At 38.3% G+C, this 13,065-nt stretch overlaps 1 protein-coding gene across 1 annotated transcript in view; it reads right to left on the reverse strand.

Moving 5' to 3' along the window:
- Positions 1-13,065, reverse strand: part of LOC114065772 (poly [ADP-ribose] polymerase tankyrase-1) — a 102,992-nt gene that overhangs the window by 50,346 nt on the left and 39,581 nt on the right. Inside the window, exons 2-3 of the mRNA XM_027899918.1 lie at positions 12,164-12,200; positions 11,214-11,289 (exon numbers count right to left, since the gene is read on the reverse strand). Of these exons, the coding sequence (XP_027755719.1) occupies positions 11,214-11,289; positions 12,164-12,200 (113 nt within the window). The remainder of the gene's footprint in view (positions 1-11,213; positions 11,290-12,163; positions 12,201-13,065) is intronic.

Below are 13,065 nucleotides of genomic sequence, written 5' to 3' on the forward strand. Positions count from 1 at the left end.
TGTCAAGCTGCAAATGCTTATCAGTCCAGGAGAGCAAGATGAGGCAACTTTCTCTCCTCTTCCAGCACCATGTATTTTTATCCATGCTGTCAGGCAGTGTCAGAAGCCTTAGAATTCTGTTCTTTAATTATTTGTTCAGGCTGCTGTTCCTGCTTTTTAAGGAAATATTTTTGTTTTGTTCTGGCAGCACAAACAAGTGTTAACAAGAGGTTCCTGTCCAAACAGTCATGCCAGATAACTGGGGAAGGCCTGCATACCAACATTAAAGCAATCTGAAGATGATGCACACTGGAACATGAGGGAACCAAAACTGCTGGGTCTTTTGCTGTTGCAGTCTCCTTCCACTTGCTATCATAATCTTCATAGAGTCATGGAATATACTACAGTGAAAGGGACCCATAAGGATGATCAAGTCCAACTCTCAGCCCTGCACAAAACAGCCCCAAGAGTCATACCATGTGCCTGAGAGCATTATCCAAAAGCTTCTTGAACTCTGTCAGGCTTGGTGCTGTGACCACTTCTCTGGGGAGCCTGTTACAGTGCCCAAAGACCCTCTGGGTGAAGAACCTTTTCCTAATATCCAACCTAAATCTCCCCTGACACAACTTCAGGCCATTCCCTTGGGTCCTGTCACTGGTCACTGCAGAGAAAAGATCAGGGTCTGCCCTTTCTCTTCCCTTCACAAGGAAGTTGTAACTGCAGTGAGGGCTCCCCTCAGCCTCCTCTCTTCCATGCTGAACAGACCGAGTGCCATCAGCTGCTCCTCATACGGTTTCTCCTCCAGACCCTTCAACCATCTTTCTTGCCCTCCTTTGGACACTCTTTATTAGCTTAATGTCTTTATCATACTGTGGTGCCTAAAACTGCACACAATATTCAAGGTAAGGCCACCCCAGTGCAGAGCAGAGCAGGACAATCCCCTCCCTCGACCGGCTGGTGATGCTTTGCCTGATGTCCCCCCGGACACAGTTGGCCCTCCTGGCTGCCAGGGCACTGCTGACTCATGTTCAACTTGCCATCAACCAGGACCACAAGTCCCTTTCCACAGCACTGCTTTCCAGCATGTCATTCCCCAGTGGGTATGTACATCAATCTTTTTCCCACTACTGTCAACTACAATCTTTTATTTCCCTTTTCTTTTTACATATCTTATTATTTTTACCACTTCTCACATTCCATCTTTACATATTTACTTTGCTTCGCCTCCTTCCCCTTTCAACTAGAAAGTTTAGTTTGTAAGATTTTCACATTACTAAGAAAAAAAAGCTTCTTAGAATACATTAATTTTACCATTCTCTTAACTAATATGAATTCAAATCATTATTTCACTCATTTTATTGAAACAGGGGTCAGAATGAACTCTGTTAAGAACAACTCTTGCAAATTGATTGCATTTCAGCTCCAGTGCTCCATATAAAATAAGTATTTATACGTTATAATTTGGAATCAAATTAAAACATTAAATATAAAATAATTCATAAAATTAAATACACAAACCGTTCTTTTTGCATTACAGTGATAATTTACAAATTTTAGAATTTAACGCCTTTATAATCCAGTCAAACAGACTTCACTGTTCCTTTGAAGAGAAGCCTTAGAAAATACAGGAAAAAGGCAGAGAATTTATCTTGTACTTCCAATTGAAAAGTTACGGTTATTAGAACATGAATATTCTAAAGAATTTAATCTGTAAGAAATAAGTTTCTTTTATAAGTAGACACATATTATATTACTTGGAAAAGACTAATCAAATCACTTCAATTTTCTTGTTCATCAATGACACATCCATCATCAATTACAATGCCCTGTTTTGGCATTTTTCTCCCCTTTTATCACTCATCTGCTGCCTCCTCAGTCAACTTAAACAATACTTTCAGAAATGGTTATGTAAATACACCTCTTCTTGCACATAAGTATTTGCAGTTCTTTTGATTTAGAACTAAATTGATCACTCCAAATTATCCATACAACCTCTAAAGTCAACGATGGGTTTGTATGAGCAACTGATAACTGATGTGATGAGAGAATTCAGAGTCAGCAAGGGTAGAAAACATAAGGGCTTTGGGTGACTTAAGAGGTGAAATGTTTGGATGCTATCAGTGCCTGTTCTACAGAAAAGGCCACAAGGGTAAATGTAACTCCTTTGCTGGTACCAAGTGACACCTGATGCAAAACCTTGCAGTAGAAGTTGTCTTTAATAGCAGCTATAACATAGTCTCATCTACAGGGTAAATGCTTGCTAAAATAAGCAAGCATGATGCACTAACCTTCAGAAATTGAAGCTGTGAAAAAAAAAAACAAGTTTTTTTAACAATAAGCTAAGAGTGGTAGGTAAGAGAATTATGTCCTTGCAGAGAGCATAAAAACTACTAACAAAAGCAATACTGGAAATGCCGTGCTAATGCATACCTTCTGTTGGGAAGGGCTTGATATAGTGAAGGAAGCCAGCATGACCCACAGCAAGCTAAAAGAGTTTACTAGAATTAAGAAGATATCAATCAAAAAGCTGAATTTACAAGCTGAAGAAAATAACAAGGACCACAAATTCCAGCAGTTTAGAGGCAGAAATAAAAGTAGACAGGCAAAAACACTTTAAACAGTAACTGGTGAAAGGAATTTAGACCAGCCACGACTTCTTACAACCCACTAGGAGCACAAAGTGCGCCAGCCAGTCCAGTGTGGCAAGGTGATGCTAGGGCAAGAAACGGAGTTCTTACAGGTGAGGAGACATTGTAAAGAACTAAAGGAACTCTTTGCATGGTATGCACCTTAGAAGAAACAATAACTCATACCAGGATCCTGGTGAGTAAGCATGTGCATAACTGGGAGCATGGGGAAGCTTGGAAAAGGATTTGTCTGAGACTAAATTGTGCATCATACCCATAATCAAAATGAATATCAACAAATTGCCAGGGCCAGACTGGGTTCACTCAAGAGAGTGATGGAGAATGAAAGGCGTGAAGTACTAGTGGTATGTGACCTTCACTTAAGATTACCTTGGTACATGAAGATGTAAAAGTTGCAAACTGATCATTAATGCACATTTTGGGGAACTACATACAGGCCTGTTATCTCGATGTCTGTATAAGGAAAAATACAGTACAATAACAGCTAGAATTAGTAAACACAATCTGCTTGGGAAGAGTCAAATAGTGTTAAGGAGAGTTCCACCTTTAAAACTCTTGGGAGTTTTCTGAAGCAGTCAACAAGCATGCGCATAATGTTAAGCAAACTGATAGAGGTTATATGGGTACTCAACAGGCTTTAAGTAAATACTTGCCAATGGTTTATATGGAAGATGATGTTAGGTCGTCTTCCAGAGATGAAAAACAGTGTACAACTGACAGATGCCACAACAGAGGAAGACCACAAAGTACTTTAATATCACAATCAAAAGTGAAAAGCAACATGAAAGCAGAGCAGTTTACTTCTCCGTACTTCTCGTGTTCATATAGAGGGATTTTGAGAGAGAAGTGAAACCAAGCATAGAAACAGCACCTACAGTATTCACTATAATCAACCATATACAGAAGTCAAATGCATCCAGTCCATGGATATTTCAACTCAAAACATAACCTCAGCAACCTCTGTGAAGGAAAGGGCTCCACTCTCAAGATCACAGTAGAAGAAACATCAGCAGTACTTGACTTTTGGATGCTCTGTGTTGGAGCCAAATCTAGAGCACAGCTTTGAGTTAATGTACATAAAATATTACATGGCAGCTCTGCCCAAGTCTGCCAGTTTGACTTGTGTTCTCTTGACAGTAGATGGATAACAGCATAATGCAAGAAGTCATCTCCTGTGTGAAGCTTATTATCAAGGGGAAAACAGTTCAGGTATTAAAAAACCCCCCCCATACCTTCAAAACATTTGAAGGCTGCCTGAGGAGCACACTGATCAAGAACTAAAGCATAAGATTTCCTGAATTTTACAGAACAATACAAAGAGAATGACTACAGAGAAAACAATTTCTTTCCAGTCCTTCAGTGCACAATTTCTGTTTGTGGACATGATAGACTACACTTCAAGTAACAGGTGAAAGGATACTCACTGAAATGTTTGGGGGAAAACGTTTAAGATCTTAGAAACTTAGAGCAGATGGATCAGTTTTACATCCTATTCAAAAGGTATCATCTTTGGCTATAGAGGGTTTTAAGTGACACCAGGGATAGAAATTCAGCCAAGTTATCTATACTTTACAAAGTCTGCAGAGGGATTATTGTGTTACTCACTTTGACCACACTTGGCTGATGAAATAAGATGGGATCATAGCATAAGAAAGTGCAAAACCTGTGAAGTATTTTTTTTTAAATAAACAAAATAGTGTTTTAAAGGCAAAATACAGTTGTGGCCAGTTCTTTTTTATGTGTACTGCACTGGTCACTTCTGCACTAAGCCCAACTCAAACATTATAGCACTTGCTTTGTAATCTGTTCATAATGTTGGAAATGTAATCCTTTTTTACAGTGCACTATTAACTAAATCCAGAAAGCACCTTTAATTTTGCATGCAGAATTCAATTTAAAATATTTAACCCGGCCTAGTGAAACATGTACCTGCTCATGGCAGGGGGGTTGGAACTAGATGATCTTTAAGGTTGCTTCCAACCTAGGATATTCTATGATTCTATTTATCAATCTACACACTCACATCCCTAGATATACCCTTGATACCTGTGTTTCATGAAACACATACAAGATTAGTGCCAGCAAAGACTGCAGTGTGTATAAGCCATCATCCAGGGCCAGCTTTACACTAGCAAACATCAGCTAACAGAGTACATGGTAACCACTTACTTCAATAACTGCAGCTCCACAACACTGTAATCACGCATCATGAATCTTCTGGCTCATATTTGCAGGACCACAAACGAAGGACCCAAAATCTGCACATTTCCCACCCACAAAAACAGTGCTATACCACTTGATCAAAGCCAAGCTGACATTCATGCTAGAAAGCAGCAAGTGAGCAGATTTAGCGAGGGCTTGCCCATCAAGTTATTATGGAATAACTGTTTTGGATTTGTGGAGTTGTCTTTTTTCTGAAATAAAATTACATTTTTTAGTTAAACAATTTTTTTATATTTTTGTTTTATTAGATTAATCAAGGAGAAAGTACTCATTCTGAACCAAGAATTCACAGTCAACTATTACTCTGTATGCTGTGTGATTCCATTGCTCCTCTCCTTTGCACTCATTTTTTTTTGCTGTGGATATGCCTTGAGAGTAGATTATATTAAGACACCACATAAACAAGGTATACCAGCAGAAAAAATTCATAAAATTTTGAGGAAGAAGAAATGTAGATTGTGACAATAAATATTACATGTGACAAAAAAATCCAAACACACACGTAGAGTCCATACTGAGATTCAGACATACCCTTAGGCATGACAAAAAAGGCTTTGCATCAAGTATCAGCTCACAAGTCTTTTGCTCAAATATGCAGCTTTCATCTGTAGAAACGTATATTTTCACAAAATAATTTCTTCCGAAACATATTCCATACTCATCTGAATATAATCTCTATGGCACAGATCTACAGAACAAACGGACCTGTACGTTTATGTGCTATTAGTTTTCATTTCTATCTGTAGCACAAGAAGAACGCACACAATTGTAAAGGTTTACAGTTTTACTAGCATATAATGTGTTCACATCTTGCAGTACAAGGCATTTTTCTTCAGTCCTCAGCTCCTAAAGCCAAGATGATTACAAGAGAATTTAAACCTCTGCCCAGGTCTGTAGGTTTAATAACTGTAAAGAAAGAGCTTTCGAAAATGTGGATCAGTTGTTCCGTACAGACTCAGAAACTGGAAGGCATACCAATTTTCTTTCAACCTGCAGGATTTTTCATGAAAATGGTTGCGAGCCATCAGAATTCTGGAACAGGGGCTGGAAAATTCACTTAACCAGCAGCAAACTGGAGACTCCCTGGTAAGAGGAGACATAACTCACCCGATCTTGTTAGAATTCAATTTCTCTTTATCAGCTCTTTGTTTACAGGCTGATCTCTCAGTAGAGAGAAAGAAAGAGGAAGCAAGAGAAGGAATCTGCAATTCCATCCAATATAACATTACTTGGTATCAGATGTGCCATAGCAAAAGCTGAGGGGCACTTGGTCCTCTTCACAAAACACACACATGCAAGACTTTTTGCACTGGTTACTTCAAGCCAAGGATGCTGGTACTCAGCACTGCATTGCAGACCTTCTCAGAGCTGGACTTGTTACATCTGTGCCCTGTGTCAATGAACCTGAATCACGCCATGCACGAGAAAAATAAACATCTCTATGGCAAGAAGGAATGGTCTGAAGAAATAGCCTCAATCAAAGCCAAGAGGCAAGTATGTCTCCTTGACTCACAAAGTTTAATGGAAAGGCCTGATCCTGATATTCTGGATCCAGGGTTGTCTACAGCTGGTTTGGAAAGGCATGACAGCAAAGGCATTGCAGAGGCATAATACCAAGTAAGTAAGGACTGGTACTGGGAGCTGTTAATGACTGAAAACTGTTAATAAACAAAGAAAGGAGCACTACAAGTCAGAAGACTACAGTGAAATTAAGTGAAGCAGGACCAGGTGCGTGCTAGAAATGGCCTTTTAATTAGTAATTTATTAGGTTTTTTCCATGGGATCACTACCTTATCCATAGTGCTAGATGGTCCTGTGCTTGGAAAAACGGAGGTGCATTATTTGCAGGATCCCTGATTCACTTGTTGCAGAAATTTCTACATTCCTAGTTTCTGAGGAGCAAGGCAGCGAGGGAAGGTGCAAGAAAAAAAAATAACAGTGTAGCTGTGGAGGAATTGCATTGTGTGCTGCCTTCTGGTAGTAATTCCTGCCTCAAGATGAACTAATACCAAAGACCAAGCTGTCACAGGTAGTGCTACTGTTTGCTCTGTTTTTCATAGGGTTGATCCAAAATGTAAACACAAAATGCAGCTGCAACAAATCAATGGAAACTTCGAAGTAAAGTACGAAGCATGTATTTTATTTTTCAGAATAATAATTTTTCTATGCTCTAAAGAGACCAAAATATCAGATATTTGCACTACTTCAGGAGGTGAACTTTGAGAAGAGGAGTAAACAAACTGGTTTTTTGAGTAACAACTGGAGGAGTTGGGTTCTCTTACAAGAAGAAAAGATTTTATTCAACTGACACCTGAGTACTTTAGTGCCAGCCTGATCTGAGCATGTGTAATGCAGTGCAGGCGCAGCATATTATATACCAGCAAAAATCCAACTTCAAAACAAAAACCCAACTTCCTATTGCTAATAGCTACCATGTCAGCTGGTAGTTCACTTTGAAAAGCTATCAAGAGTAATGTGGGAAGACTTGTCTTGTAGAAAAGAGTTCTCATCTGAATTGCTAAAACCAATGCTTCCTTATTAGCTCAGATGCTTCTGCATTTTTAAAATGGAGGCAACATCAATCTCTTCCTGAAACACCTTTAAAGTGTTCACAACAGCTTTCCAAAGGAAATGAGAGAGCTAAGAGCTTCTGCTCAACCGGCAGCCATGACACATTCGATTTTAAACCTGTCTCTTGCCTACTGAAGCGGTGACTGTTGTAAGAAGTCAGAAATTTTAGTTTCCAGCAGTAGAAATAAACCTGGTGATTTAAATAGTCAAAAACCAGGTTTTGAAAATTCAGTCACAACTGAGTCTTGAAAAAGATACCCCCAGAGAAAAATATTTGAGGGAAAATAACAGGGGCTGTACAGCTGTGGCGCCTTGGCTTTTTAACAGTATGAAACTCAATACCATCTGCTAACTTCAACACTATAGCTTGTCTTCTAAAAGTCATTACTTCTATAGATTATGTAAAGACCAAAGAGCCTAGCAGAGCTCACAGGTAGGACACAGTGAAGTTTCCGACCCATCGGGAATAACACAGGTGCCACACGTTTTGTACAAGGTTCTGTTTTGACAGAGCAAATACTTTGCGAAGCACCGTGAACAAAAGTGACGTAACATGCCAATTTTGTGTTACACAGACCACCACATCCTAACAATTCTGTGAGCTCTCAGTCTCCTGTTTAAAAACAGAAAATCAAAGCAAGACTGTCATGAAAAAAATATTATTGTATTTCAGCTCAAGGACTGCTTTTTAAAAAGCAAATAGGACAATTTCAAAAGAATAGTTTTTGTGAAATCCTACCTTTGTGTAATACTCATTTGCATACACTGTACTATATAGCTCAGGACTCGTGCACTATTATTTGTGCCCTCATATGTATTCAACAGGCATATAAGCCAGTTCTTACTCAAAAAATCAATCATTACCCAGCTCAGTGAAATTATTGTTCCTGAGATATTATTGTTGATTTTCCTTGGTCTTCAAAACAAACCCCCACAAATTACCCAGATCCTTGGTATGGAGGAATGCTTTAGCTGACATATAAAATTGCTCTTTGTTTTGCACACAATCCTTCGTTTTTCACTCCAGAAAATAATTTCTAAAGTAGAAACAGAGAATAAATTCCCTCTTCAGACAACAGCTCAGAAGGTTCAGTAACGTGAGCATTTTTAAAATGCCCATAATCTCTCTAAACAGTGACCTGGAGGGGAAGAAGGAAGTTCAGTTTTCACTCCTATTCATTTTTGACCTCTATGCTAAATGAACACATGGAGCAATGGTTATGAGCACCAGCTGTAACTCTTTTAGCAGCAAGGAACCCTGTCCAATAGGAATCAGACTCTGGCTGTCAACACATCTCAAAAAGGCTAAGAGCAGCACCAGTAAGTCTTTTTTACTTCCATCCTGAGCTGGTTTCAAACCAGCAAGATCCCACCTCTCTTACCTGTTCTATGAAGCACAACCTCAGAGCACATGTGGTATTTGATAAATCCAGAACTCCAATGTTAGCATACATGGGACACAGAAAAAATCCCCAGTGGGTGGGGGAGAGAGGGGAGAAAAGGTAAACTACATACAATTGCACTCAAAGTATGAAAAAAAAACCCCAATCTACCACCACCTGCTAATACGGAAAAACTGTACTGGAACTCAATTTCTTCACCTACAAAGCTAAATGTTTCACAGTAGTGCTGGACATCTCAGAAAACCAAGGAATGCACGAACTGGAGAAAGGGTTTGTGGGTAGAGCTGTACTGCAGAGTAAGCATGATGCTGGAGAATCTCGGGCCAATCCGCAGCGTCTGCACTTCCTGGCCCTGACAGCTGCATTAACTCTGTGGCCCTACAGTGTCCTAAGTTTGAGGCTTGAATACTCAGAGGATCTTCAAAAAATAATTACAAAAAGTATCATGGAATGCAAAAGGCTACTTCCAAAATGGACAAATTCTCAGCTAGTGTGAATCACCATAGGTCAAGTAGAGGCAGCTACACCAGCAGAAACTTTCATTTACAAGAATGCTCTGCTGTAGGCTGAAAGGTTCACTTAATTTGCAGCACAGCTTAAAATGATTAAACACCAAGTGATCTTGCACCAGTACAGGACCTGAAAGCTTTGCTTTACAAATTAAATACTTAACAGTTATATACCACACTTGCTACAGAGCATTACTTCATCTTCCACAGCTTGTACACATACGGTGGGGGAAAAATATATCTGGTGGACATCCTTTTTAAAAAGCTAATTAATATCAACGGCAAGCCATCTTAAAAGGAGTTTCAATAACCAGCGCATTTAGCAACAACCAAACACAAAACCATATTTTCAGAGTGTCCACACTCGTGAGCTTTAACTGCAATATGCTTTCTACGCTTTGGGCATAAATTTTCAAACTAATTCAGAGGCTGCAATAATAGATAAATACTTTCTGCTAGCTTAATATGAATTTTAAAAGCTCCATTTTTTAAAATAATTTTTACTTTAAAATGATAAATATTCAAGAAAACATCGGCAAGGGCTTATTCCTCACACTACTGACAGAAGTCATAACTCCGCATTTGGCCTTAGATCAACAGTGATAGGGACTCAATTACTCAGTAACGCACTGCTGTATTCCACCATGTTTAATTTTAACACTGTGCACTATTAACACCCAAATACACTCTTATTTGAATGACAAAGTCTTAAAAAAAAGAAATTGCATAAATATGGGTAATATGTTTAATCTTATAACACGAGAAGTGTTTCATCAGTTCCAATACTGCTAAACTAAACAAAGCCCTTGTTCATTTGCCCGTCCTCAGATCATAAAATTAATTGTTTTCAAAACCTGGAAGGTGTATAAACTTTCAGTGAGTGTTAAGTGTAAACAAGCAAAAAACTGGCTGGGTTTTCTGTCACATAGTATGCATCATAGGCATTACAACTGAGAAAACATTTTAATACGTGTATAAAAAAATAGGAATTTCTGTACAATGGAGCTGTATTTTTTATATTCAGCAACAACATATTTTTTAATCAAAACGAAGCATAAACTGGCCTATCTTCACTGATTTCAGTGGAACTGAGCTGTTCCTTAACAGCTCCAGAATGGGCGGAGGTTTATACTATGCTCGAATATGCTCCACCAAAATAAAGAAAACTACAAAAGAAAATACTCCTGTGCTTTTCTCTCCAAAAGTGAGAGGTACTGTTACATGTGAGAGACTTTAACAGATGCCTATTAAGAACATTCTGGTACACAGCAAAAAAAAAAAAAAAAATAACCAACATTTGTAAATCCAACAGTCTAGACAGACTATCATCTTGATGTCTAAAACATCAAAAATCATAGGATCTGCTTCTCACTCCGTATGTTCTTCCCTCCTCCAGTTTCAGCCTAATCCTTAATTTAACTCATTCAAACATCCCTGCCGGAGAAAGTCAAAACAGTACCATCATATTTAAGAAAATGCAGAAGGTGTTAAGCATAGCAATACAGTGCCAGTCTCTGTGGCAGGGCATTAGGAGCAAAGCCGAATATCAACCACCTTGCTCAATGTTCAAATATGAACAATAACTTTCCTCCCTTATTTTATTAATCTGCAACAGTAGATTTTGGTTTTCTTACAAAAGGTCTTAAAGTTTCATTTTAGATGTACACCAGGGTTTGACATTTAAAAGACATACACGGAAATCCACGTCTGCTGACCTGTCACAACTGCCAGTATCAAGTATAACAGCATTTCATTTTACTGTGAAGAGGCATCACAGGTTTTCCCCCCATACACTCTCTTGGTTTATACACTTATGTTTACCAATATGCTTAAACTGGTCTTTCTTGAATAACTGAAACATGAAGCAGGCATTAACTTACCTTACGCCCATCACTTGCATGGCAGTTCACATTTAAAGGAGTCAATAAAGCCATCAGTTTTTCTTCATTACCACTCCTGTAAATGGGGAAGAGAAGATTGTGGAAAAGGGGAGGAAAAAGGACAGAGCTCTTTGATATCCTGATCATTAGTAAGTATTTTGCAAAGTATAATATACTGAAATATGTACTCTGCCAGGGAGAATGTCAGATGGCTAAAGAATCTTCCGAATATTTAAAAACCAAGGATAAATACTGAAAAGAATACTAAATTTGCAATTAAATGCATTACAAAAGACCATGCACAAACACCTCAATTTCTCTCCTTAACCTCATTTTATATTTCCTTTATCTAATTTTACAGATCCTCTGAAAGCCATTTGCTGAAATAAATGTTCTGGATTTAACATATTTTCATAGCATATGGCCCATAACATTTGAAACAACCACATACCAATACCCAGAAATTTTTCAGAAGGGTTAACAGTCTATATAAAATGGTCTTGTGCAGTCAGAAGGAAAGATGAAAAGCACGTTTGCAATATATGACTGAACTTTACACCTTTTGTATAGGCTTCCATATGCTCTGTTCTGATAAAGCCTATTTTCAAAATACATCCTATGGTAGCAGTAAAAACCAAAAGAAAAGAAAGATTCCAATATTTAAATTGCCCCTAAAAAGAACAGTCACAAAACAATAAAGAGGATTTAAGCAGCTTAAAGCAAAAACTCAATATTAACCTTATAACCACCATAGTGGGGGATTTCAATTACATAAACAGGCTTTTATATTTGTACCAGACTGTTAAGTCTGAAGAGATTTATGCTAATGAAGTGGCTTGCTTGCATCATTTCATGGAAAGGGAATGACAAAACATTACTATTTTAAAAATCCCTTTTTCCTCGCCTGTTTCCACCCCCAAAATATGCTTTATATTCTAAGCAGCACTCACCTAGCAGCTTCCAGGAGTTCGTCCTTCTTGTATTCACCTAAATGATTGCAAAATATCATGCTGTTAGCATTTGGCAGAAGACAGATTAAGAAATGCAGTAGGAAGCAAATACAGAATTAAAACAGAGAAGAGGAGAAAAAAGCCCACACCCCGCTGGGTGATGGAGCTGTGACGTTAGCCAGCTTGTGGAGGCAGCATCACCAGTACCTTGGAGACGGGCAGCAAATTGACGCATCTTCTTGTCCAATCCTCAGATGGAAAGCCTTTCTTCGGACAACCAATGACTGCGAAATCTTGTGTCCAGAAACACAGTCCCGCTGATAACAGCATGTCAGCTGAAGACAATGTCCCCACCCCCTGCCCTATTCAGTATGTCACATTATACTTGGGAAGCATAATAAATTCCAAGACAAAGCAAGGCAGTGCGGCTTTTGAAAAGGTACAAATTACTGATCACCAAAAGCTCTCACCTGCCTATTTGAATGGTAAAATTAGACTTTACCAAGTTCTTTAGAAGAGCAGGGATTATTTAAAAAAAAACGCACCACAGATATTATATCATCAGCCACTTTGCACATTTGAAAATACAAAAATTACATTTGAAATAAAAGCACAGACAAAAGAGGATGAACTCTCCGACAGATTTTGTTATGAGACTGAGATTAGAGATAACCAATAGTAATGTTAAAGCAACATTTACATTTGAAATTCTGAGTAAAAATAGACAACTCACAGGGATTGTTGCACCACAGGGTTAAAACTGCATGTTAATATATTAAAAAGAGTATGGGACAAAATAACTTATGGAAGTAAAACAGTATTCTACAAAGCTGAACCATGAGGATATTGTGCAATTAAAAATGGAAGGGAATTTCAATGCTGAAATTAGTTTTTTAGAAGCT

This window comes from Empidonax traillii, unplaced genomic scaffold (assembly GCF_003031625.1).
Source record: "Empidonax traillii isolate 1590-97213 ecotype Southwest subspecies unplaced genomic scaffold, ASM303162v1 scaffold695:size336133, whole genome shotgun sequence".
Taxonomy (NCBI): Eukaryota; Metazoa; Chordata; class Aves; order Passeriformes; family Tyrannidae; genus Empidonax; species Empidonax traillii.